General features: G+C 35.7%; 4 protein-coding genes across 5 annotated transcripts; 3 read left to right on the plus strand and 1 right to left on the minus strand.

Moving 5' to 3' along the window:
• Positions 1–405: 405 nt before the first annotated feature.
• On the plus strand, positions 406–3721 carry LOC132605486 (uncharacterized). Its single transcript, XM_060318623.1, has 4 exons — positions 406–925; positions 1482–1649; positions 2041–2418; positions 2807–3721. The coding sequence occupies exons 1-4, from the start codon at positions 710–712 to the stop codon at positions 3464–3466; spliced, it is 1422 nt and encodes a 473-aa protein (XP_060174606.1). The 5' UTR covers positions 406–709; the 3' UTR covers positions 3467–3721.
• A 3109-nt stretch (positions 3722–6830) lies between these two features.
• LOC132607416 (calcium-binding protein CBP-like) lies at positions 6831–11207 on the plus strand. The gene is made up of 5 exons (XM_060321373.1): positions 6831–7634; positions 10331–10377; positions 10492–10667; positions 10809–10827; positions 10909–11207. The coding sequence occupies exons 1-5, from the start codon at positions 6911–6913 to the stop codon at positions 11011–11013; spliced, it is 1071 nt and encodes a 356-aa protein (XP_060177356.1). The 5' UTR covers positions 6831–6910; the 3' UTR covers positions 11014–11207.
• A 3165-nt stretch (positions 11208–14372) lies between these two features.
• Positions 14373–19859, plus strand: LOC132607417 (eukaryotic translation initiation factor 3 subunit E). 2 transcript variants are annotated; one of them, XM_060321374.1, is made up of 8 exons: positions 14373–14718; positions 17126–17280; positions 17513–17740; positions 17873–17994; positions 18475–18694; positions 18976–19118; positions 19284–19421; positions 19522–19859. In XM_060321374.1, exons 1-8 carry the CDS (start codon positions 14508–14510, stop codon positions 19619–19621), a joined length of 1317 nt encoding a protein of 438 aa, XP_060177357.1. In that variant the 5' UTR covers positions 14373–14507; the 3' UTR covers positions 19622–19859. The 2 variants fall into 2 exon arrangements, with proteins under 2 accessions (XP_060177357.1, XP_060177359.1); XM_060321376.1 differs by lacking the exon at positions 14373–14718 and adding an exon at positions 15434–15509.
• Positions 19860–20666: 807 nt separating this feature from the next.
• On the minus strand, positions 20667–24739 carry LOC132605487 (cytokinin dehydrogenase 1-like). The gene is made up of 5 exons (XM_060318624.1): positions 24014–24739; positions 22293–22420; positions 21734–21994; positions 21384–21646; positions 20667–21302 (listed from the first exon to the last, which is right to left on the minus strand). Exons 1-5 carry the CDS (start codon positions 24642–24644, stop codon positions 20975–20977), a joined length of 1611 nt encoding a protein of 536 aa, XP_060174607.1. The 5' UTR covers positions 24645–24739; the 3' UTR covers positions 20667–20974.
• Between the last annotated feature and the right edge of the window lie 455 nt (positions 24740–25194).

Raw genomic sequence — 25194 nt, forward strand, 5'->3', positions numbered from 1 at the left:
CTGTGTTGATGGAAGGTATAACAAGCTATGTTACTCGGACTCTTTAAAAATTATGTCGCATCGGTGTCTGATCTCCAAAAGTAGTGGAATCCGACACACACCCGTCGACATTTTTAAAGAGTCCGAGCAACATAGATACTAAGTACCCCGTGGAATTAGTCGAGAGGCACGCTTTACAAATTTTGAAATGCATACAGTTTTGCTTTTACTCTCTTAAGCCAGAGAAGTAATATTTTTTGCTTCTGCAACTGCAAGTCAGGGTGAACTTTCTTAAGGAGATGGATTTATCTATTTGGGATCCACCTGAAGATCCAGGTTTGATATTCTGTTACCCTAGTTGGATTGTCAAGATCTTTGTTAGTGAGAGTACTGAAGTAGAAACTTATTTAGTCTTCACAGATGAAAGCAGTACTTATCTAGCAAACAGTTGGCAGTATAACTTGTATTTCGATCCACGGCTTGGTAAGTTCATAAAATTCACATATACGGTCAGAACTCTCCATAACAACGTTTCGTTATAACGCTCAAGCTTTTTTAAACTGATTTTCCATTTTATGTTATATTTTATGTTCTCTGTACGACATTTTGCTATAGCAACCAAAAAAATATCCAGACAAACGATGCAGTTATAGAGGTTTGACTGTATAACTCTTTTGATATTCTCTTTGTTTGACACATCTCATCTATTTTGATCAATTCTGTCACAGACATGATCGAGGAAGATGCTTTAAATAAGAAATCATGTCTGCAAGTGTTAAAGATAATGATAAAGAAAGCTGATTCAGAAATTGCTGAACTTGAAGATGATATACTGATGCTCCAGAGACAACTTGCCTGTGAAGATGATATGCGTTTTGCTGAATTGAATAAAAAGATTGCTAACCTGGATAGTATGCTAAGGACCTTAAAGAATGAGAATGAGCAGGTTTGCTTTTTGTAATTGTCACCTGTTCTTACTTGTTGACTTTACTCAGTACATGCTCTTTAGTTAATCTATGTTGCTCGGACTCTTCAAAAATGTTGCCCGGTGCTTGTCGGATCCTCCAAAAGTAGTGCATTTTGGAGGATCTGTCACTGGTGCAGCAAAAGTTTTTAATAGTTCAAGCAACCGAAGGTTATTACATATTTGGTGCTTACTTATATGTTATATCCGTAGTGTTGGTGGAGCATATGCTCAAACTACAAATGCATGTAATGTATTCAACATGTCAAGTTCTTGAATTCAAAAAAAAATAAAAAAAAAATACTATGATTTGTTTTGCAATTAGTGAAATATGAAGTTGGTTGTTTATATACTTTTTTTGGCCTTGAACAAATGGAATTCCATTATGTCCTTTTTAGGTTGGACAGTAAAGTACAAACTTTGTAATGTCTTCTTTCTTTTAACTTCGTTATGTCTTCTTTCAGTGGCTTCAGGTAGCTGAGTGCCTGGACCTCCAGATATACTATTTTGACACAACTTTATATTTTAAAATCAATAGCCTGCAGAACCTGGTGTTGAAAGTTCAAACCTCCCTGAAGAAGATCTTAACAAAACGGAAGCAACAGACGATCACAACTCAAAGGATATCAAAACTGTAGAATTCAAAGATGGTTGTACTGCCCAGGTCTTGGCATCTCTGGTTCAAGTGAGAAATCAACAAGAAACAGTAAGTTGATTTTTGAGGAAAAACAAAAATACCTCTTTGCTGGTAAAAAATACTTGTACTTTTAGAGAGTCTAAAAGTTCTACCAGTACAAACAATAAAGTTCAAATTCCTAGAGGATTAGAAACAAAATATCAATCAATCAACTACACCTTAATCCCAGCTAGTTGGGATCAGTTTTATGAATCCTCCCATCTATTCAGGTCGATGGATTTTAAACCTCCCAGTTCAGATGTTGCTCATCATCCTTCTCATCAGATTTTAGATTGCAAATATTCTGAATGTTGCAGTGCTCAATTAAAGTCAAAGCATAAATAACTACTTTAAGATGATGTCTTTAGTTGCTATATTTTGCGACCTTTGAATCAAAGAAGACAAATATGTTCTTTGACAGCATGCAGGAACAACACTGGAGGATAGACATTCTTCAGAACAAGAGGGCAAAGAATATAGCAGCAAAACAACACAGAGAGTAGACATGGACAGCATAAATTCTCCATATGGAATGAAGGGACAAGAGGTTGTGCATACTGAGACTGAATGTACTATAGAGGACACAAGACCACATCTGTTAAATTCTGAATGGAATTACGGAAGCTACCCAAAGGAATTGTTAATCAACCCATTCGTACACTCTATGCGATCTCTTGAAGCAATAGACAATCACAACCCAAAGGATATCAAAACTGTAGAATTCAAGGATGGTTGCACTGCCCAGGCCAATAATGCAGTCTTGGCATCTCTGGTTCAAGTGAGGAATCATGAAGAAACAGTAAGTTGATTTTTGAGGAAAAACAAAAATACCTCTTTGCTGGTAAAAAATACTAGTACTTTTACAGAGTCTAAAAGTTCTACCAGTACAAACAATAAAGTTCAAATTCCTAGAGGATTAGAAACAAAATATCAATCAATCAACTACACCTTAATCCCAGTTAGTTGGGATCAGTTTTATGAATCCTCCCATCTATTCAGGTCGATGGATTTTAAACCTCCCAGTTCAGATGTTGCTCATCATCCTTCTCATCAGATTTTTAGATTGCAATATTCTGAATGTTGCAATGCTCAATTAAAGTCTAAGCACAAATTACTTTAAGATGATGTCTTTAGGTGCTTATTTTTAGACCTTTTAATAAAAATAGGACGAAAATGTTCTTTGACAGCCTGCAGGAGCAACTCTGGAGGATAGACATGTTTCAGAACAAGAAACCAAAGAATATAGCAGCAAACCAACACAGAAAGGAGACATGGACGGCATAAAATCTCCATATGGAATGAAGGGACAAGAAGTGGTGCATACTGAGACTGATTGTACTATAGAGGACACAAGACCACATCTGTTAAATTCTGAATGGAATTATGGAAGCTATCTACGAAAGAAGTTAAAGAGTGGAGGCTACCACTACCAGGACAAGACCATCATGGAAACTCAACGAGTGGCTGGAGCCGAAGGAGCTGGCGGTTTTGCAGACATTAGTACAACTTCTCAGTTCCACTTGAGAAAGAGGAGTGGTGCACCAGTCATCCAAGAGAATAAAGATCAGAGAAATGTTCGGAATACATTGGTAAAGTCATATGGCAGAGCAAGTCAAGAGCTGCTGGTCATGCACAGATACTCCTATGATTACTCTGATGTTCATAATGTTAAAGTTGCTTTTCCCATGTCATCTAGTACCCCATCACCTCGTATACCAGATATCAATAAAATGTCACTGGTTCAACTCAGGGCCTTGGCAAATCGACACAATATATATGGGGTATCCGTTATGCGGAAGGCGGATCTGCAACAACTGCTTCGCTCTAAGCTGCCATATTGGTCATGACAGCAATCGCTCTATTCTTTTTGTTTTTAGTCTTATTATATAAGATATACATAGGATGGTTTCCTAATTCTTTTGTAAAGGAGAACAGGAAGGAATTGGGGTCTAAACGTTAAAGAGTAAACTAGCAAATGGTGTTCATACAATCAACTGTACCATATTAATAGTTCAAGATTGTAGTCCATTCACTAGTAGAATCTTGTGACTTTATATGGATGTTGTAGTATTTGTCCATATATTTCAAATTAAGTTATTGGTTCTACCATACTTGTAACTTTTATGTTGGATCTGACCCTGCTTCAAAGTGACTTTTACGGGGAAAAAAAACTAAAGCATAACTTATGCTAATACATGAATATTGAATTGTATATTTAACTAGAGACCAAAGCAGGACTCGACAAAACAGAAAGTATCACAGTACGTCGTCCTTCCCTGAAATGAAACTTCATGTTGGACGGAAATCATTATTTATCATAAAATATTCCGATGTTTAGAGTAGCAATACATATGTAATAACTATGTCCCAATCCCAAATTAATTGAGGTATATTTAGAGTAGCAAATTTTCAATCAACGCTACTCTAAAAATAGCATCATGATGCTACTATGTTTAGAATAGTATGATTTAGAATAGTATGATTGAAAATTTAAAAAGTAGTTATGTGCAAAACTATCTCAAACTCATTACTGTAAAAGGCTAAATTGATTAGATATTTTTCATAAACCTATCCATTTTTTTCTCCTCGACAATAAGACTACCAACTACATTAATTTTGAATAATTACAATTGTTTAATACTTTAATTTCAAATTAGATCTCAAATATCCCATAAATTCTGGGTATTCATAAAGAGATCAAGACACATCTCGAATATCTCATAAACTCTGGAAATTCATAAAGAGTTCAAGACACATCTCAAATATACCATAAATTCATGGATATTCAAGAAGAGATCAAACCATATCTCGAATATCCGAAAAACTGTTAGATATTCACAAAGAGATCAAAATCTCAAATATCCCATAAACTCTGGGTATTCATAAAGAGATCAAGACACATCTCAGATATCTCATAAACTCATGAGTATTCAAGAAGAGGTGGCCGAATATATTTTGACAACCAAATACTTCAAGAAGATCCACAATATCCATGATAGAGATCGAATACATTCCAAGAAAGTTCACATATCCAAATCCAAATCATCCTACATTCGAAAAATAAGCCACTAATGACCCTCAAATTACGGACAAATATTAGGATAGAAGAATCAAGAGAGTAAACGGATCTTGTACCTGTAATATTCATCAATAAAATTTCTATTTCTTCAAAAAAAAAAAAAAAAATTTAGAAAAATTAACATCAATCACATCGGACTTGATCAATTCCTGTCAACTCCACTAAGACTAAATCTTGAATTTGAACCATTGGGAATTTCTTTATTATTTGTTTATTAGTATTTCTTTTCTCCCTCACACCTAATCTTGGATCTACCTGAAAAAGTCAAAGTACAAATATCAAGTTCTTTACTTCTCCTGAGGGACCCCAAAATAGCAGTACAAATTAACGGGAGTAATTGACTTGTCGCTTTTCTACGTGTCCACTTGGATGCGTGTCAGCTATATCTGTCAAGTCCTTTACTTTACCCCTATATATGCAGACAATTACGTTAATACCTTCTGTAACGCGTTAGTAGTTGCCCGACTATAAAGTATTTTCCATGGAAAAGTTATTTCATTATAGAACTCAAATTCGAAAGTTTTAGTTTAGAATGAAAAAGTATCCCACCATCTTTAATCAGATACGAGTTCAGATTTTGAAATTGAATTGTGTTTAATAAAGAGAAGTAATAATGCTTCAATTACTTCGAACTTTACAATTTATCAATACTTGTTGCCAGGGATGGGTTCACAGTACTATGTGAGGTTCTCGGAACCCATAACCTTTTCTCGGGAACCCATATTCACACTGTAAAATTAGGTGAAAATATAAAAAATTTGAGCTGGGAACCAGTACAAAAACTTGATGCTGATTCCCCGGTGAGAAAGTAAGCAGCGAAATCTTGGTTACCTCACTGACCAGGGATCGATTCGCTTTGTTTACATATTATAATATACTTGTTTCTACTTTTTCCTTCTAAAAACCCCATAGTTAGTCAAACTAAAAAGAGTTCCCTGTAATACAATTTCTCTTTCATTCTTTTGCCTCATTTTTTTTCTTTTTGTTTTCTTCTTATATTGTAATATAATTTCTCAAAAATATTGGTTATTATTATTATTAGTTTGAGATTGTTGGAAACCCATAAGCTTTAAATTCTGGATCCGCCTCTGCTTGTTGCTTTTTCTTAGTCATTATAAATTTGCTTGTGAAAAATTAGTTCTCACATACTTAATTGTCAAATGCATAAGCCTAACATATATTTTTGAAAATCCAGGATATTCATACACAAATACTGTATCTGAGGTGTTACGTACAAAAGAAGTGTTTAAATTCGAGAAAATTCAAAATTATTGTAGTGATTTTATTGTCATGTATATCGCACTATATTAATTATCGTCAAATTCTTTGTAGGTTCATTATGCTCCATTATTCATGCAACACATGAAATTACTTCTCATATGTGGGATTGTCCATTTTGTGTTAACTAATAAATGACACGTATTTTCCATTTCGCATCATTCAAATACTTTCAGTTGATAAAAAATTAAAGATTTTGTACCACCGGAAAAAAGAAAAGAGAAGAATAACACTATACAAAAAGAGGCTTTTAGTGACAATATTTTTTTCTTTTAGCGGTAATAGTTATTGCCACAAAAACATTTACCAGCAATTGGTTAATGTCATTAGATCCAAGGTCGCTAAAGCCTTTAGCGGCATTTATTGTTAGGGCTAAAGTTTGGTATTGCCGGTAATAATTGATTCTAGAATATAATTAGCGGCAATTAAGTTATTGCCGCGAATTAATTGCCGCTAAAAGCATATTTTGTTGTAGTAAGTATCCTTCGTTCCAATTAATGTGATATAGTTTGATTAAGTACGGAGTTAAAATAGAAGGATGACTTTTGAAACTTGTGGTCTAGAACAAAACATAAATATTTTTGTGGTTGTAAATCATTTCATTTAAAATAAAATGACAGCTTTAAGTTAAATTATTTTTGAATATAAAAATATCGAACAGACTAAAAAAAAATTATATCATATAAATAGAGACAAAAGAAGTACTTAGTAATTTTGTGGAGTCTTTTTGGTTTTGCAACATCCGCGGTAACTTAACGAAGTAGAGCGAAGTGGCAAACCGCGTAATTAATACCCATTTCCAGGCCCTTTCTACTTAACACTAGTATATATCTAAGCTCTCTCCTTTATAAAATCACAGAATTTCTTTTTGTTCTTCTTTTTCCAATTTATAAAGATATTTCTCGAATATCTATCTCTCTCAACCTCTACAAAAATGTCCGGTTACCCACACGGTTACGGTTACGGCCAGCCACCACCATCTCAGCCCTACTCCTCCGCCCCATACGGCGCTCCACCACCGTCTTCCACCTCACCTTACGGTGCACCACCACAACCTTACGGTGCTCCAGCACCACAATCATCATCACCTTACGGTGCTCCAGCGCCACAATCATCATCACCTTACGGTGCTCCACCACCACAATCATCATCATCACCTTACGGTGCACCACCACCACAATCTCAACAAACTCACTCCCCTTACGCTCCAGTTGCATCTCCCTACAGCGCAGGTACACCACAACCTTACGGTGATCCACACAAACCTCCAAAAGAAAACAAACCTTATGGTAGTAGTACTAGCAGTGGTTACCCTAACACGGGCCCACCACCTTCAGCACCATACGGTGATCCACACAAACCACCTAAAGACAACCCACACGCGCCCTCTCCTTACGGTGGATACCACGCGCCGCCGCCACCTCAGCCTTATGGGTCGGCGAGTAGTAGCCCTTTTGCGTCGCTCGTTCCTTCAGCTTTTCCGCCTGGCACGGATCCCAATGTGATCGCGTGTTTTCAACTCGCGGATCAAGATGGGAGTGGGTTAATTGATGATAAGGAGCTGCAGAAAGCGCTTTCTTCGTATAATCAGAGTTTCAGTTTGAGGACTGTTCATCTACTTATGTATCTCTTCACCAATACCAACACTAGGAAAATCGGTAATTTTGCTTGTTTATGTCTACTTTTGAAAAATATTTACGCCACGTAGCCCGTATTTTGAGTTTGTTATTTGTGTGTAAACACCTTTTACATTAGGTATAATGTTGAATATTGTATCTTGGGCTACGTGTAGAGGCGAACCCAGGATTTCAAGAGGATGGGTTCAATGGTTTTTTTATTTCATTTGCCTTTTGAGGCTTAGATAATTAGAAATAAAGGGGAAAAAACTCATTAGATGTAGTATATAAAAAAGGGGTAAGGTCTGCGTACACTCTACCTTCCTCACACCCCACGTTGTGGGATTCATTGGGTATGTTGTTGTATGTAGTATAAAAAAGAAACAAAGTTTTTATTTTTTGGGTAATTAGAATTATAGAAGAAAAAGGATTTTAAATAATGTAAAAAAGGCAAGTTAAAGGCTGCTTTAGAAAATAAAAGCATAAAAACATGCAGGAGCTCGGGTTTGATCCCGAGACCTTGAGAAAATAAATACAGCCCCTAATTAGTGCTCCACTCAGCCTGGTTTGACCATGTGTTCCTTCCGTTAATATTAGATAAATTTTCAAAATTATACACATAATATATCGAGTTTAGTCGAGTGACCATGTGTTCACGTGACCCAAATTTTATACATAAATTCGCCTCTGGCTACGTGGCGTAATAATTTTAAAAAGCTGTATATTTTTGAAAATTTCCATTTAATTTATATTCTTAACTGGGGTGAGAGGTATGAATCATCTTTTTTGTTAAAGTAATTACAGCGTACTTTAGTACTCCCTCTTGTCCCAATTTTTGTGATACACCTTCCTTTTTAGTTAGTTCTAAAAAGAATGATACATTTATATATTAGAAATAATTTAACTTAAAACTTCTCCTTTTACCCCTTAATGAAATGATTTACAACCACACCAATATCTACGACTTTTGTTTAGATCACAAGCTTCAAAAGTCTTATCACATAAATTTGGGACGGATGGAGTGGTATTAGTTAGTATTCGTTTAGTATCTTGTTCTTCAATTTTACTGCTACGTGTTGCTTCATTTGCTTTGCTATTGTTATTTTCCCTTTAATTGTGCTTTGATTAGACTTCTTTTGAGCCGACCCCACATGTGGGATTACACCGGATGTGTTTTGTTATTGTTATTTATGTGTGAACCGATTAATGTTTCAACTTTTGCCGTCCATAGAAAACGAAGGAATTGATGATAAATTCCATGCTGAAAATGTTAGTATGCGTGCAATTAATAATAATATGCAGTATTCAATTTATATAGGTACTTATGATTATGTTAGATTTCCAATTAGGTTGATTAGTGAGTGGAGTTGTTGAAGAAGGTCATTTGGAGTAACCGTTTGTAAAAGAGAAGTAATTTTGATTAATACTTTATACTTTCAATAAACTTTAAGCTAGTGTTATTGGTGGGCCAATCGTAAGCGTGTATATTAGACAGGTAGGCACGTGCTAGAACAGATATGGGAAACTCGGTTTGTCCAACCCACAGCTCTGTCAGCTGGCAGCTGAAATTCCTGTTTAATTGCTCTTAATTTCATCGTCTAGAACTATGTGGCACGGATTGAGTCTGTTGTTCCTTGAGTTGGTGCCAAGAGTTATCATGAAGAACTAGTTACACAGACTGCCTGACCATTTCTCTTCGTCTTAGTTGGACATTTATTGAGTTGACATAAAATCTAGTAAGAAGGTTGGCCTAGTGGAAGGGACCCTCTACCTCCAACCATGAAATCGTAGTTAAAGTCATTAAAGGAGAGAGGGACAGGGAGTGAGAAAAGACAGTGTTGGTCCCTTGATGGGGAATTGCAGGGTTGGGTTTGCCTTATAAAAAGAAAAAAAAGACATCTTTTAGCAGGATAGTCTTTTGCAAAAGTAGATTAAAATTTCTACAACTTGGGCCAATAAGTTTTAGAATCTACACGTGCTGAGAATTGAACATTATCTTGCTAAATTTAATACTATTTTGTTCTAAGTTGTATTACATAGTATGCTCAAGAAAATAAATCATACGACCACACCTTTTCCAGTTTAGGCTTTGTGATTCTAAAGCACTTCTGACTTTTTTTTCCTTGAAATTTGCGTTGAGGACCTGATGCAATGAATGACCTACGTAGAAGAGTTGCATGAAATGCATCAAGTTAGTGATCACCATCAGTTCTCTGTAAAAGGATCAAACTTAGCATGTGGCAATATAGTGAATAGCGATGCTACTTTTCTTTCTGCTTCTCTATTCGTTTTTTTCCTGCTCTTCCTTTCTCTCTCCTTTTTTAAGAATCTCATTAAGCCACGTGTTGAGCCATTAGGGTAGAAGAACAGAACTACCTATGGGAACTGTACATTGTTAATGGATTGAAAGTTGTCATGGAAGAACCATTATTCTACTTCAATATTTCCGCATACGGTAGTTGGGAAAATATGTGCTCTTGACTTATCTCTTTCCTCTACATCTTTCTAGAGGAGAGAGAAAGCTGAAATATGTTCAATTTATCTTTCTGCTTCCCTTGTCTTCTATATTTCCAATTTCCAAGTGGTAGTGGATTTGAAGTGAATCAAGAGTATCCATTTAATGGTGCTGATCGAATTTGAGATGGAGATATACTCTTGAAGAAAAATTCTTGTTGAGTATATAGATCTTTCCCTTTTACCTTTTCTACTTATTGACCTTTTTTATTCCTTGGAAGCAGGTCCCAAAGAATTCACTTCAGTCTTTTACAGTCTTCAGGAGTGGAGGGTAAGTTGAAGAAGCATCTTTCATGGTTGCCTTTGCACTTCTTTGTGTTCTTCATTTTAGCTCCAAAAAAGGTCTCCCTCTCTATGCAAGTTGATTGGAACGTCCTGTATGCAGGGAATTTTTGAGAGATTTGACAGGGATAGGAGTGGAAAAATTGATTCATCTGAGTTGAGGGACGCCTTACTTAGCCTGGGATATGCTGTATCACCATCTATCCTGGATTTGCTGGTCTCCAAGTTTGACAAAACTGGTGGAAAGAATAAGGCCATTGAATATGATAACTTCATTGAGTATGTTTCTGCATCAATGCAGATCTTTCTTCTTATTGTTCTATATCTTTATATCTCCTCTTTTGTTCTATGCTTTGCTAATTTTTTCTATGCTTTGCTAATTTTTACATTTTGTGCTTTCGTTTCCTTTGCTTGATTCAGGTGCTGCCTCACTGTTAAAGTAAGTTACCGTGTCTTCATCTATTCTGACATTCGAATAGTTGTTTGTTTGTTCTCACATAGGCTTTCGTTTCTTTTGCAGGGGCTAACTGAGAAGTTCAAGGAGAAGGATACTTCATATTCCGGCTCGGCTACGTTCACTTATGAGTCCTTCATGCTAACCGTTTTGCCTTTTCTGATCGCGTAGACGCATGTGAATTTTATAATTACGGGTGGTTTTACTATGACTTTCCAGCTTTGATTTCATTAGTTTTTAGGAGATGTGCTTGCTTATGTTGGTTTTGTAATACAATGTTCAGTAGGGTGAAGTTAAATCACTTTCTTGTAGAAGTCAGTGTGTTTTGCAGCAGTTAATGGGATATATCAAAATAAATCCTCCTATATCTGTGTTGCTTTTAATGTGTTCATGATTGAAACATAATGTTGACAGCTTAAACTGCTCTCCCAAGATTAAGATAAGTAATTGAGTTTCTGTAAGGTTATTCACTAAAAGTTTTTGTAAGGCTTATTTCTTTTTTTTTTTTTTCCTTTTTTCGGCTGACGCATTATTCTTAGCTAAAAAGACATTTTATATAACAATTGGCGGTGAGTCTCACCAGCAAAGAGAAAACTGAATATTTTTCTAATCGGTTAATTTCGATTTCTTCTCCTTATGTCACCATGGCTTTTGTTTTGGAAATTGTTTGGAGCGCAACATGGCAAGGCTGGTTCTTCGTATGATGGGTTTTGCGCAACACATTATTGGAACATATTTACTGGAGAAGGATTCAGAATTTTTATTCTATGAATTCAGGACTCGGGTTTCAATCACTTGATATGATCGTAAAATAATTGGCAAGGCTAATCCTATTAATTTAATGAATTTCTCACAAGTAACATAAAATTGGAGGAAGAAAAAGAACAAGAAGGAAAAAAAAAAATTCAAGCTAAGCTTGGGATTGAAGCTTTACTATAGCTAGCTGTTATTATTCTAACTCCAATAAAGAAGCACCAAGAAATAAAAAAACAATAGAAAAAGCAAAGGATATGAAATGAAGATCATATAAGCAAAGCTCGTGTAGGACACAGCCAGAACAGTGACCCATCTTCAAAGTTTAGGAGCAAATTTTGATCGTTTTGCATAATTCAGAGCAAATTTAACCATTTTTCACTGTGATTTAAATGATAAAGTGAAAACAAACGGTAGTTAAATAGACATTTGTACAATATATTTGGTTGAAACTTGAAATTTCTTTTTGAAGTTGAAGTAGAAAAACAGTATTACATGTTAGTAAGTAAAACTTGTGTTTGCACATGTATTTCACTTAAAAAAAAAGAGTTAGTAAAATGTTTGTTTTACCAATTTTTTGAACTTGAAAAATTCATCTTCACAAAATCGAATATGTTAATATTTTAAACAGATTCTTAAAAAAGAATTCTATTTTGGTAGACAAAATTACTCAAAAAGAAAACAAATATATTCTACGTCTAAACGGCTTGTAATGAATTTCTTGTTTTTTATTCGTATTTTGGTAGACAAAATTACTCAAAAAAAAACAAATATATTCTAAGTCTAAACGGCTTGAAATTCTTCTCTAATAAACAATAAAATAAAAATAAAAGGAGTCCTGTTTAAGTTGGGCAAAGGTAACAATAATCAAAACCCAAGGGTGCGTTTCAACAATATCTCTATCCCAGAAAGTAAAAACAAAACCCATAGGGGCGGAGAAAAGGACAAAAATGGTCCCTTAACTATGATAGTAGGTTCAAAATAGTCCCTTAACTATGCACTTAACGGTTTTAGTCCTTTAAGTTTGTTACAAGTTAACAAAAACGGTCCCTTAACTATGAGAGTAGGTTCAAAATAGTCCCTTAACTATGCACTTAACGGTTTTGGTCCTTTAAGTTTGCCATAAGTTGACAGTTTTAGTCTCGACAAAATATTCATCGAACTCTGTTTGTTAGATTTGACGAGAACTATGAAAAAAAGGAAAAAATTAGTGAGAACTCTAGATCGGTCAAATAACTCGGGACAAAACCGATGGACGTTAGTCGGTTATAGGATGGACTTCTGCGCATTTTTCCTCAAAAATAACCGATGGACTTCCGTTGGTTTTCGTAAAAAACAATAAAAATTAAAAAAAAATAGTGTCCTTCCGTCCATCATTTTTTTCGCTTGTTTTTGGTAGTGACAACTTTTTTAGTTTCTGCTATTTCTAATTTATTTCTAAAGTCAAGTGTATTTTATTTAGTCGATGGATTCCCTCAGCTTTAATCGATAGAGTCCGTCGGTCTTTGTGTTTCGAGACATCATTTTCTGACATTATCAAACCGTTAAGTGCATACTTAAGGGACTATTTTTAACCAACCCTCATAGTTAAGGGACCATTTTGTCAACTTATGGCAAACTTAAAGGACCAAAACCGTTAAGTGCATAGTTAAGGGATTATTTTGAACCTACTCTCATAGTTAAGGGACAATTTTTGTTAACTTGTAACAAACTTAAAGGACTAAAACTGTTAAGTGCATAGTTAAGGGACTATTTTGAACCTACTATCATAGTTAAGAGACCATTTTTATCCTTTTCTCCATAGGGGCGAGCATTCTACTGTACCTCTGATGAAGATACACTTATAAAGCCAACATTGAGTTGCTTAATCACAAAATTTCCAAAAATTTCTCCCAAAATTCTTTAAGAAAGGCAAAATTAATTGAAAATAAAAATTTATCTAAGTTTACCTAGTGTAAATTCATACACATATTTCAAATAATAAATCATATATCGTTTTTTTAGTCTCATGAATTTGCCACATCATAATTTTCAAATTATAATTTCAGTATAACTTGTTACGACTCCTAAGTAAATTCCTCTCATCCACCCATATTTTGATAGACAAAATTATTAAACACTTGTATTAGTGCTAAAAGTAAAAGTCTACCATAAAAATCAATCCGCGCTCAAAATGTATATTAAACTATACACTATTTTACTATGATTAAATAAAAAATTAAGATTAAAATGTAAATTAAATTTTGATTTAACAATACGAGTGTAAATTAAAATATGTGTCATATATTCATTGAGTTAGTGTAAATAACGGATACAAATCAACTTTTTACCCAGGTCTACCATAAGTTTTCTTGTAAAAATCAAACAAAAATAGTAGTCTGTTTGGCTAAGCTTCTAAAATTAGCTTATTTTGAAAAATGTTATTTTTTTCAAAAGTGCTTATAAAAAAGTACTTTTGGCGAAAATCAATTTGAGTTTGGCCAATTAATTTAACAAACACTTTTGAGCAGCAATTTGTGTTTGACCAAACTTTTAAAAAGTGTTTCTAAGTGTATTTTTCTCTAAAGTGCTTCTCAAAAAAGTGTTTGTTACTCCCCAGAAATATTTATTTTCTCTCAAAAGTTTAGCCAAATGCCTCTTTTTTTTTTTTTTTTTTTTAAATAAGCACGTATTGAAAAAAATAGTCACTTTTCAAAATAAAAAAAGCGTGGCCAAACAGAGGCTATAGGACTCCTATTTAAGTTGGGTAAAGGTAACAATAATCAAAACCCAAGGGGTGGATTTCAACAATATATTTATCCCAAGAAAGTAAAAACAAAACCCTAAAAAACGTTCATTGACAACAGATCCACTTCCCTTGTTTCTTTCTTGTTCCTTCAAAGCGGCTATAACCCTTTGAAGAGCTCAAAATCATGGCTGCTAAGTATGACCTAACGCCACGTGTAGCTCCACAATTGGACAGGCATTTGGTTTTCCCATTACTTGAGTTCTTGCAAGATAGCAAATTGTACCCTGATGAAGATATACTTAAGGCTAAGATTGAGCTTCTTAATCATACTAATATGGTTGATTATGCTATGGATATTCATAAGTCTCTTTATCATACTGATGATGTCCCTCAAGGTATCTCTTTTTTTTTTCTTCTTCTTTTTTTTACTTCATATGGATGTGTGTTATAAGTGTCAATTGATTTGTTATAATACTTGTGCCATTTTAGCAAAAGTTTTTTTTTTTTTTTTTTTTTGTGGGGGTGTAGTAGTTTTGATGGATATGGTCTCTAGAAGTTGTTTAAGTGTTCATTAAAAAAAGAAGAAGAAGTTGTTTAAGTGTTGTTCCTCAAGGTATCTCTTTTTTTCTTTTTTGCTTCATATCCATGTGTGTTTAAATGGGTGTCAATTGATTTGTTTCTTTATTTATGTTTAATACTTGTGCCATTTTAGCAAAAGGGGTTCTTTTTTTTTGTGGGGGTGTAGTAGTTTTGATGGATATGGTCTCTAGAAGTTGTTAAAGCGTTCATTATTAAAAAAAAAAAAAGAAGTTGTTTAAGTGTTGTTCCTCAAGGTATCTCTTTTTTTCCTTCATATCCATGTGTGTTTATATGAGTGTCAATTGATTTGTTTCTTTATTGCTGTTAATACTTGTGCCATTTTAGCAATTTTTTTTTTTTTGTTGAGGTGGTGGTGGTAGTTTTGATGGATATGGTCTCTAGAAGTTGTTTTAAGTGTTGTCCCTCAAGGTATCTCCTTTTTTTTTGTTCCTTCGTATGGATGTGTGTTTTTGCATATGGCCCTTAGTATTGGTCTCTAGAAGTTGTTTAGGAGTCGGTAAGGTTGAGCTGCTTAGTCAAACTAATATGGTTGATTATGATGTGGACATTCATAAGTCACTTTATCATACCGATGATGTCCCTCAAGGTATCTCCTTTTTTTCTTTTTCATTCATATGGATGTGTGTTTATAGGGTTCCACATATCGGTGAATGCCAATTTATCTTAATACTTGTGACCTTTGAGCAAAAGGGGTTCTTTTTCTGGTGGTGGTGGTGTTGTAATTTTTACGGATATGGTCTCTAGAAGTTGGGTTAAGTGTTCATTATAAAAAGAAGTTCTTTAAGTGAAGTTGGGTTAAGTGTTCATTATAAAAAGAAGAAGTTCTTTAAGTGTTGTTCCTCAAGGTATCTCCTTTTTCCTTTAATATTGATCTGTGTTTATAGGGGTTCAATGCTAATTAATTTGTTTCTTTACTAATCTTAGTACTATTGCCCTTTTAGCCAAAGGGGGAGGGGATATCTGTGTAGTTGAGGTATAGGAGTAACAATCTGGAAACTTAACAGTATCCTTTTTATTTAGCATAATTTTTTTTTTTGGTGAATGCCAATTGATTTGTTTCTTTACTTCTCTTAATACTTGTGCCCTTTTAGCAAAAAATGGTTCTTTTTTTAAGGAGGTGGGTGGTGGGTGGGGGTTATAATTTTGATGGATATGGTCCCTAGAGGTTGTTTAGAAGTTGTCCCGAGGGGATATCTGTATAGTTGAGGTATAGGAGAAACAATCTGGAGACTTAGCAGTTTTTTTTTGTTGGGGGAAAGGGGAAGAGGGTTTTTTTTTTTTTTTTGGGGGGGGGGGGGGGGGGGGGGTGATTGTAATTTTGGTCTCTATGGTGTCTAGAGATTGTTTAGTAGTTGTCCCGTGGGTATACATATCTGTATAGTTGAGGCATAGGAGTAACAGCCTGGAGACCTTTTTCTCTTCATATTGATATTAATTAGCATTCACCAATATGAGTTCACGTATTGGTGAATGCTAATTAATTGTTTCTCTACCAATCTTGTTACCTGATGTATGTTTGTATGGTTTCACGTATTGGTGAATGCTAATTAATTTGTTTCTCTACCAATCTTGTTACCTGTGCCCTTTTAGCAAAAGTTTTTTGGGGGAGGGGGGTTTGATAGATATGCTCTCTAGCGGTTGTTTAGGAGTTATCCCAAGGGGATATCTGTGTAGTTGATGTATAGGTAACCATCTGTAGAACTCAGGTTTGAATCCCAGCATTGGTTGCAATTCTTATGCAGTAGCTGTTTGGTAGACTAGTAGAGTTGAGCACAAGCTAGGTCTTGTTTAGTTATTGTTTTTTCGGAGTTGTTTAGGTGTTTTTGTTGCTAGTACAGTCTTTTTGGTTGCTGACGTTCGTTTGAGTTGTTTAATCGTTTTTCCTATAACAGTCTTTTCTGTTCTTGCAATTTTTGGTGTTCTTTGTGATTCACATGTTGATTTTGTATGGGAGTTAATCTTAACGTCGTTGTCTGTGTTCTCTATTTGAGCTCTATGGTTTATATATCCATTATATGAGAGTAAAGCCTAGTTGTCTTGGTACACTTAGATTAGATAATCTGTTGGCATGCGTTCGCCACTTGCCCTCGGGGGTTTATCGGTTATCAAAAAAAAGTTTAGTTTGAGCAGAAGTGATTTTTGGAGATCCTTTGCATGTTTAATTCTGCAATGTGTCTTTACAACTGCTGTTTGATTATTCAGAAATGATGGAGAGGAGAGTTGAGGTTGTGGCAAGGTTGAAAGCACTTGAGGAAGCTGCAGCTCCATTGATTGCTTTTTTGCAGAATTCCAGTGCTGTCCAGGAGTTGAGAGCTGACAAACAGCACAATCTTCAGTTGCTCCACGAGCGGTACCAGGTGGGTGGGTCTAGTCTGGTTTATGTAATATAAAGTTCCTTCTTTTTTAATATTTTCTGTTATATAAGATACTTTTTTAATACTTTCTGTTATATAAGATACTTGGGAAATTGTTCTCTAGCTAATTTTGTGAATACCTTTTTTCATTTTGATTAGTGATGGTCAATGTATTTTGATCTAAGGATACTCCCTGTTTGTTCTACTAAATAATTGGCTTTATGAATCTTTGCAGATTGGTCCAGACCAGATAGAGGCATTGTATCAATATGCCAAATTTCAGTTTGAATGTGGAAACTACTCTGGTGCTGCTGATTATCTTTACCAGTACCGAGCCTTGTGTACAAACAGTGAAAGGAACGTTAGTGCATTGTGGGGAAAGCTTGCAGCGGAGATATTGATGCAGAATTGGGATATTGCACTTGAGGAACTCAACCGCTTGAAGGAAATTATCGACTCAAAGGTAATATTACTCGTATGTTTAGTCGACTATCGTTTGAGTTGATCTTACAAGTTGTTGAGTATCTATTTGGAAAAGTTGAACGATGCTTAGTTTTTGTTTCTAAGTTTACTAAGAGAGTCACATGTTTTGCAGAGTTTCTCGACTCCGTTGAATCAAGTTCAGAATAGGATATGGTTAATGCATTGGAGTCTATTCATCTTCTTCAACCATGACAATGGCAGAACACAGATCATTGACCTTTTTAATCAGGACAAGTATGCCGACTGTACTTTAGTTGCTACTGCTTATAGATACTTGTTTTTCTTTGCTGCTTCTTTTTGGCTTTCCCCATCTTGTTTCAGCTAGATATCTTTTCTGATACTATCACTCGCTGTGGGTGATGTTTGGAAATATTTAGGGAAATTTAGTCATTCGGACGTCCTAGTTGCTTCCCTGAGTGGGAACAAAAGGGAGCCCTGAAAACTAAATGAAACATGGGAAGTATAGTCTCATGGGTCAGAAAATGCGTAGTATTCTTAGTGTGCGTACTGCAGGATTATGTTTGAAATATGTTCTCATTTTTCTAAATGTTTGAAATAACTCCATTGATGCTTTTCTCTTGTGGTAACACTACATTAAGATAGGGTATTTCTTCTTTGGTGCTTCTAGATTATAGCACCTGTTACTTTTTCTTTTGTTGTCAGGATCTGGAATTACTGCTTCTGATCGAGTTTTCGAATCATGAAATCTTGTAGGTATTTGAATGCCATTCAAACAAGTGCTCCCCACTTGCTGCGATACTTGGCAACTGCATTTATTGTCAACAAGCGGAGAAGACCTCAATTTAAGGACTTTATAAAGGTTATTCAGCAGGAACAGTACTCTTGCAAAGATCCCATCACAGAGTTTTTGGCATGTATTTACGTCAACTATGATTTTGATGGCGCACAGCAAAAGATGAGGGAGTGTGAAGAGGTAAGCTTCCACGCCTAGTTTATCTGCTTTGATGCATGCTCATATCATGATCTTCTATGATTAATTTCTTGTATTTGAGAAGTAGAAACTTCATTCGCTATAATTGGCTTTAAGATGATTTATGAAGTGAGGATTTGTTTTCTGAAACTAGAAGGGAAGGACCTTCTTTGCAAATATTTATAAGTTTGGTAGAACTTGAACATACTAGTGTCTGATACTCGTAGTCAAGTACATAAATGCAGCTGTTTTCCCTCCCTTTTTAACATGGACTCTATATGCAGTTAATATTGAATGACCCATTCCTTGGAAAAAGTGTTGGAGAGGGGAGTTTTTCCTCTGTGCCATTGAGAGATGAATTCCTTGAAAATGCTCGCCTTTTTATCTCCGAGACCTACTGCCGCATTCACCAACGTATTGATATGGGGTATGTAGCTAATGCGTCGAAGCAACTTTCTAGATTTATTTGGGATTCCTTTCCCATACCCCCTTGCCCCTTGTTATTCATGGAAGGGATGTTGTCGGGGTAGTTGCTTAAGAAAGGAAAGTTGTGCCCATTTAATCCCATTTTCTTTCATTTCATATATGGCAGAGTTCTAGCTGAGAAACTAAACTTGAACCTTGAGGAGGCAGAGCGATGGATAGTGAATCTTATTAGGACTTCAAAGCTTGATGCTAAGATCGACACCGAGACAGGGACAGTTATAATGGAGCCAAGTCAGCCGAATGTGTAAGTTTTATGCAGATGTACCTAATCGAAAAGTTTAATGCAAATATGTTTTTGACCTATTTTAGCAGGCACCTGATGTTACGAGTATTCTCTTGTTCAGGTATGAGCAGCTCATCGATCATACCAAGGCCCTTTCTGGACGTACTTACAAATTAGTCAGCCAGCTTCTTGAACATGCACAAACACAGGCTGCTCGATAGTTTGGTTGAGGATTTAAGCTAGCGTCAATTTTGCATTGCTCTGGTGTCTGATTAACCTTTATATTCAAGAATGTTTTTTGTTTTTATTTTCTTAATGCCTGGATTTTCCCTGGAGGAACATTTTGAGATTCATGGTGAATTAAATTATCACTGTTCTTTATCCTGCATCTCCATTGGAAGTGGAGCGCCTCTGTATGTGTATACTCTTTTTGCCTGGGAGAACAATTGTTTTTGGTTATATTGCCTAGGTGTTATGGTTCATAGGGTGTCTACACTTTGCATCTTGTATTGCCTTGATATACAAAATCAGCAAGAGAGAACTGTATCAATTGTAGATGTTCTATGGAATTGTCAGTTAAGCTTCATGTCTTTAGCCCCATGGTACACCCCTTCTTAGAGGGATCACCTTCTTCATACCAACTTGAACCTTTTTACTTGGTCGACGGTGACTCTACCACCAAAACAAGCTCCTCTTATTCTAAGACTCAGTTAGTCTAAGCTTTAGCTAGTATGCGACAAATGGAGCTTGTGGGCAGCACATAATAGAGTTCACATTTTTATTCATGATATCAGTATGATCGATCAATTATTAGTGGATGTTGGTCCATAAGTGTCCTTGCCTCTGTCGTTAGCTCAGGTAGTCCTCGTTTCTGGTGTTTAGGACACACCTTTCAGTGGCTCACCTTTCAGTGGCTCAATTCAACGCGTCTTTGCTCCATCGCTGAGAGTCCTGTTGATGCCTGTTGATGCCGATTTAAACGCCTTTCAATGTCTCAATTCAACACGTATCCCTTGTGATCGCTTAGAGCGTTCTTTATTCCCGTTTCTGATATTTGAGACACCTCTCAATGGTTCAATTCAATACTCTTCATTCATCATCGGCTTTTCTAATAACATCTATAATAGATTTAGTGCGCTTGACAAAGAGGTGCAGGCAAAATTGCTGAGCCTTAAATATTATGCTAACAGATTTTTATGTATGTGCTAATGCATAAAGGATAAAATAAAAGATTAAGCATACGTATGACTTGGCAAGAACGGAGGGAGTATTTCACTTATACTTGCATGAAGTTAATTCAACATCGAAAACAAACTGCATCCCATTTAGTTATAAAAAAAAGAACTACCAGGTACCACCCGACCACTTAAGTACATTTCATTGTCTATAATCTTTACCTAATAGGCAAATTTCATAGTAACATATATCGGCATGGCAGTGAGGCGGGTCAGCTGGTGCTTTTTAACCCGTCCCGCCACACTTAAGAATGTACATCTGTTCATTACACTTTTGAGCATGATGGCCATTTATCTAAAGCTAAAGACTATTTATTTAAGTGATTTATACTGAAAAGTTCATTGTTGTTCACAGGCTGGTGCCCTTCTGAAAATCCTCTGGCCTGGAGCAAGAATAGCCAAAGGGTCATATATGGATTTCCTTCTAGCAAATGTTTCCCATTGAGGACCAAAATGATCTTTCCACTCTTCCTGAGTCTTGTGATTTGCCAAATATTGTTTCATTCCAATACGTGCTTTTCTGCAAAAATTAAGTATCCTTTTGTTCTGATCTAGCAAATTTTCTAGTCCATCCTTTCCTGTTGATGATGGCATAGCGGAAGACAGGAAAGAGATCAGGTAAAAAACATCTTCTTCAGGTGTAACCAGTGATGTTCCTTTTATCCACCTGAGGTAACACAAGAAAATTGTTAGGAAAATGCGTATTATTTCTCTAAGGAGATTGGTTAAGTATGAAGAATTTTATTACTTTGATTTGTTGACGGGGTAGATGAGTATAGGACCATTGATACTGTCAGTAAGAATCTTCCCAAAAACTTCTTGTGCAAAATAAAGAATCCTGCTTTTTGGAATTAGAAGGTTTAGCCATGGATGAGCAACATCCCACAACCCCTTTTCTTGGAGTTTCACCTCAGAAACATGCACTCTATCAAGGAATTCCACGTAGGAAACTTCTGATAGGAACAGCGTGGGTCGGATATAATTCAACTTTGATAAGAGGATATCAATGTTCTGTAGTATTAAGGAAACAAGGTCAATATTTTGCAGAGTTATCAAAGCCTGGAAACTGGAAAGTTTACTGATTTTAAAGTATTTTACCTGATCAGTACTATCTTTGTTTTCTGGATTAAAGTATTTGGCAACTTCTAGGCAGAATAAAACTTTGCCCTCAGAACTGAAATTGCTAGCTAGAAGTGTATCTTTAGGATTGAAAGTAGACCTCCAGTTATTCAATAGTCCTGTTTTATTGATAATGACAGATCCTTCAATATAATCAAATGTATCCTGAGATGATATCAAGCTTTCTTGATCATTGGAAAATGTGGCAAAATCTGAATACAATACTCTGATCCACTTGACCTGTCAATAAGTGATTCTTATCAATGCTAAATGAGCTTGCTTTTCTTTTTTTTGATGGCCAAATACATGGACGGCCCATCAAAGTTGGCAGTTTTCATTTTGACATTTCAGCTAACGCCAGTACCTATCGAGCCTCCAACTTTAGATAAGTCACGTAAGGGATGAGATTGGAGTGTTCAATAGGTACTGGACTTAGTTGAAGTGTCAGAATGAAAACTCAAGCCAACTTTTAACGGGCCGTCTTTGTATTTGGCATAAAGTAATCTTACTTATTTGGTTTTGGGAGTTCAATGACTACCTTCTTAGGTGCTGTTTCAAGAGCAATTCTTGCCCTGGTAATAATTCCAAACTGCCCTAGTCCTCCTAGTACACCATGGAATAAGTCTGCATTCTGCTCCTCTGAACAAGTAATCACCTCTCCTTTACCTACAAGAAGAAATATTATTTACTAGCATTGGACAAAATATATGTTCAGACTAATAATATGGACAGAGGCGGATCCAGGAATTTGAGATTCCGGGTGCCACACTATTTTGGGCTTCGATTTGGTCCATTTTGGGCTTCAATTCTGGTTATTCAGCCTTCCAGTTTATATAGACCGACCGATTATCACACTATTTTGGCCTTTGACTTGATTTATTTTGAGCTTCGGATCGAGTTATTCATCTTAGCTACAAGTATTTCTATTGTTACAAGTTTTAACTCGTGGAAAGGCAGAAGCGTCGGCTTTCTCGACGCGTTCCATAGCCCAGTTCCGCAAACAAGGGAATGACCCAATGCATCAGTTGACTTAAATGAGTTGGGGAACGAAGCATCTTTCGTCCGTTTATATAGACAAACCGATTGTCACACTATTTTGGATTTCAACTTAATTTATTTTTTCTACTGCCGCAATTCGGGTTATTCATATTTTCGATTTATATAGATATCGATTAAACGAAATAATTTAATAATTATGATAATTTTAAACAGAGCATAAAAATTCAATAGTATTACTAATATCAACAAAAATATATTATTCATTTATAATTGAGAGTTATGTTTTGAAGCTATTAGCTAACTCAAGACTAATCAACTAGAACTAGAACTCAACTTAGATGCACATTTAGATATCAAAATAAAAAATGAATAAACACTATGAACTATAAAGAGAAGCAAGGATTTATAAAATTTTAAAAAGTCAATGTGACTCATTAGGGGAAAAAAAAACCGTCAGCAAGTAAATAAAAAGAAAAGAAACAAGGAAAATAAAGTAAAGAAGAAGCAAAATAGAAAAAGAAAATAAGAAAAAACGAGACCGAATCTTCTGTAAGCTTCTTAGAAAAGAGAAGTCTTTAAAAGAATTGGTGCAAGTTGGACTCGATCCTAGGTGCTGTGGGCACAACTTTCGGCCCTTCACCAGTGGCACCAAACAACCATTTGCTAGTCAGGGTGCCATTTTACATATTTATACTATTTCCCATATATACTCACATATATATACAAGGTTTTGCTCGAGGTGTGCGGGTGGCGTGGCATCCCCACCCGCCTTACTAGATCCGCCCCTGAATATGGAGGGATGTCAAGGTGACACACAACGACAAATCCGTAAAGACCACTCTTTCGGCTAAGGATGCCTAAACCGATCATTCGGGGGAGATGGGACACACAGATAAGCTGGGCATCTAAAGAACATAAGATCCAAGTTACTGCTAGGCATAAAAGTCATATTGTCAACTAGGGAAATTGGCATAACTAGTCCTTAGGCAGTTGAAGTATAGCTCGCTTGAAGAAGTAAGTTTATATCCCTATTTACGAGCAGAAGTTCTATTGCTAGTGGAAATAAGAGTAGCGAGGTTAGGACTGCATATAAATATAATAGGGGGTTCAAAAGCTAAATTTATGATCCAATATAAGCATTCGATTTATAAGAACACTAAACAGCATACGTGTAAATAAGTCAAAAAGTGCTTATAAGCTAGTTTGACAGACTTTTAAGCTTATCCAAACGCCTTTTAAGACGGTTGTGCACAAACATACCAGTGACAACCTCGAGTTGGTAGACGTTATTGATCTGCGGTCCGTGCTTGAAAGCTTGTCCACTGATTCCAGCATAAGACAAAGTGCCACCAACTGTGAGGCGAAGATAATCAGTCCAAGATTTAGGTGCAAGCCCAAGTTTAAGACTTTCATGCAGGATATTTATCCAAAGCTCTCCAGCAGAAACATCAACATAAGGAAGTTCCGTAGTTTTGAATGCCATTTCTGGTGTTTGAAGCGATTCCATATTAATCACCAGTCCTTGATAAGCTTGAGCTTGCCCTTCTAGAGAGTGGCCATGGCCTCTAGCAGCAACAGGTATATTACCGATTTCGGAGATATATTTTATGAGGGAAGATATATCAGAAACTGATTTTGGGTACAAAATTGCTAATGGAAGGAAGTGACATCTATTACCAAAGTCTTTGGCTACCAGATTTAATTTTTCAAAACTAAGGTGCCCTTCAAGTTTCAGTTGTTTCGATGTTTGAATAATCAAACTTGAAGGGGAGGCAAAATTATGATTACAACAGATGTTACTTTTGTTTATTGAACAATTGAAGAGTATGAATATAAGCAATTTCAGGACAACATGCTTTTGCTTAAATAAAAACTGGGATGGTGACTTCATTTTTCCTATATTGAGAGAAAAGGTGGTTGTGGGAACAAAGAAAAGTTTGGTCCTTTTTTTTAAATACTTTTGCCTTTTCTTTGACAATATACAGAGGTGTTGAGTGGAGAAAAGGGAAGGGTGTTGAAGAGAATATATAGGGGTATGTCTGGGTTGTCACTGTCAATGTTGGATACTTGTGGTCAAGGACTATCATGTTGTTATTGTTTGCAAATGGATGCTTTAGGAAATCTATCAGATTTTGGCTCAACTTTCTTTAGATTGAAGAGGAAAATTTCATTTATTGATACATTGTCATTGCATCTTACTATGAGATATATTTTGGGATTGAGTTAAGCTCAATGTCATTTTTTTAACATTGTATCAAAGTCAAACTTAATCTTATTCTTGGCTTATCGAATATCGACCCCCATTCTTCTAATGTTCAGCACAGGGTGTGCGGGGTAGAGAGTGTTAGATTGTCCTACATTAGTTGAGGTATTGAATTGTTGTCTCCTTATATAGCGCCTTGCACCTTACTCGCCTCATGAGCTATCCACTCTTTGGGGTC

Source organism: Lycium barbarum, chromosome 8 (assembly GCF_019175385.1).
Source record: "Lycium barbarum isolate Lr01 chromosome 8, ASM1917538v2, whole genome shotgun sequence".
NCBI classification, from domain to species: Eukaryota; Viridiplantae; Streptophyta; class Magnoliopsida; order Solanales; family Solanaceae; genus Lycium; species Lycium barbarum.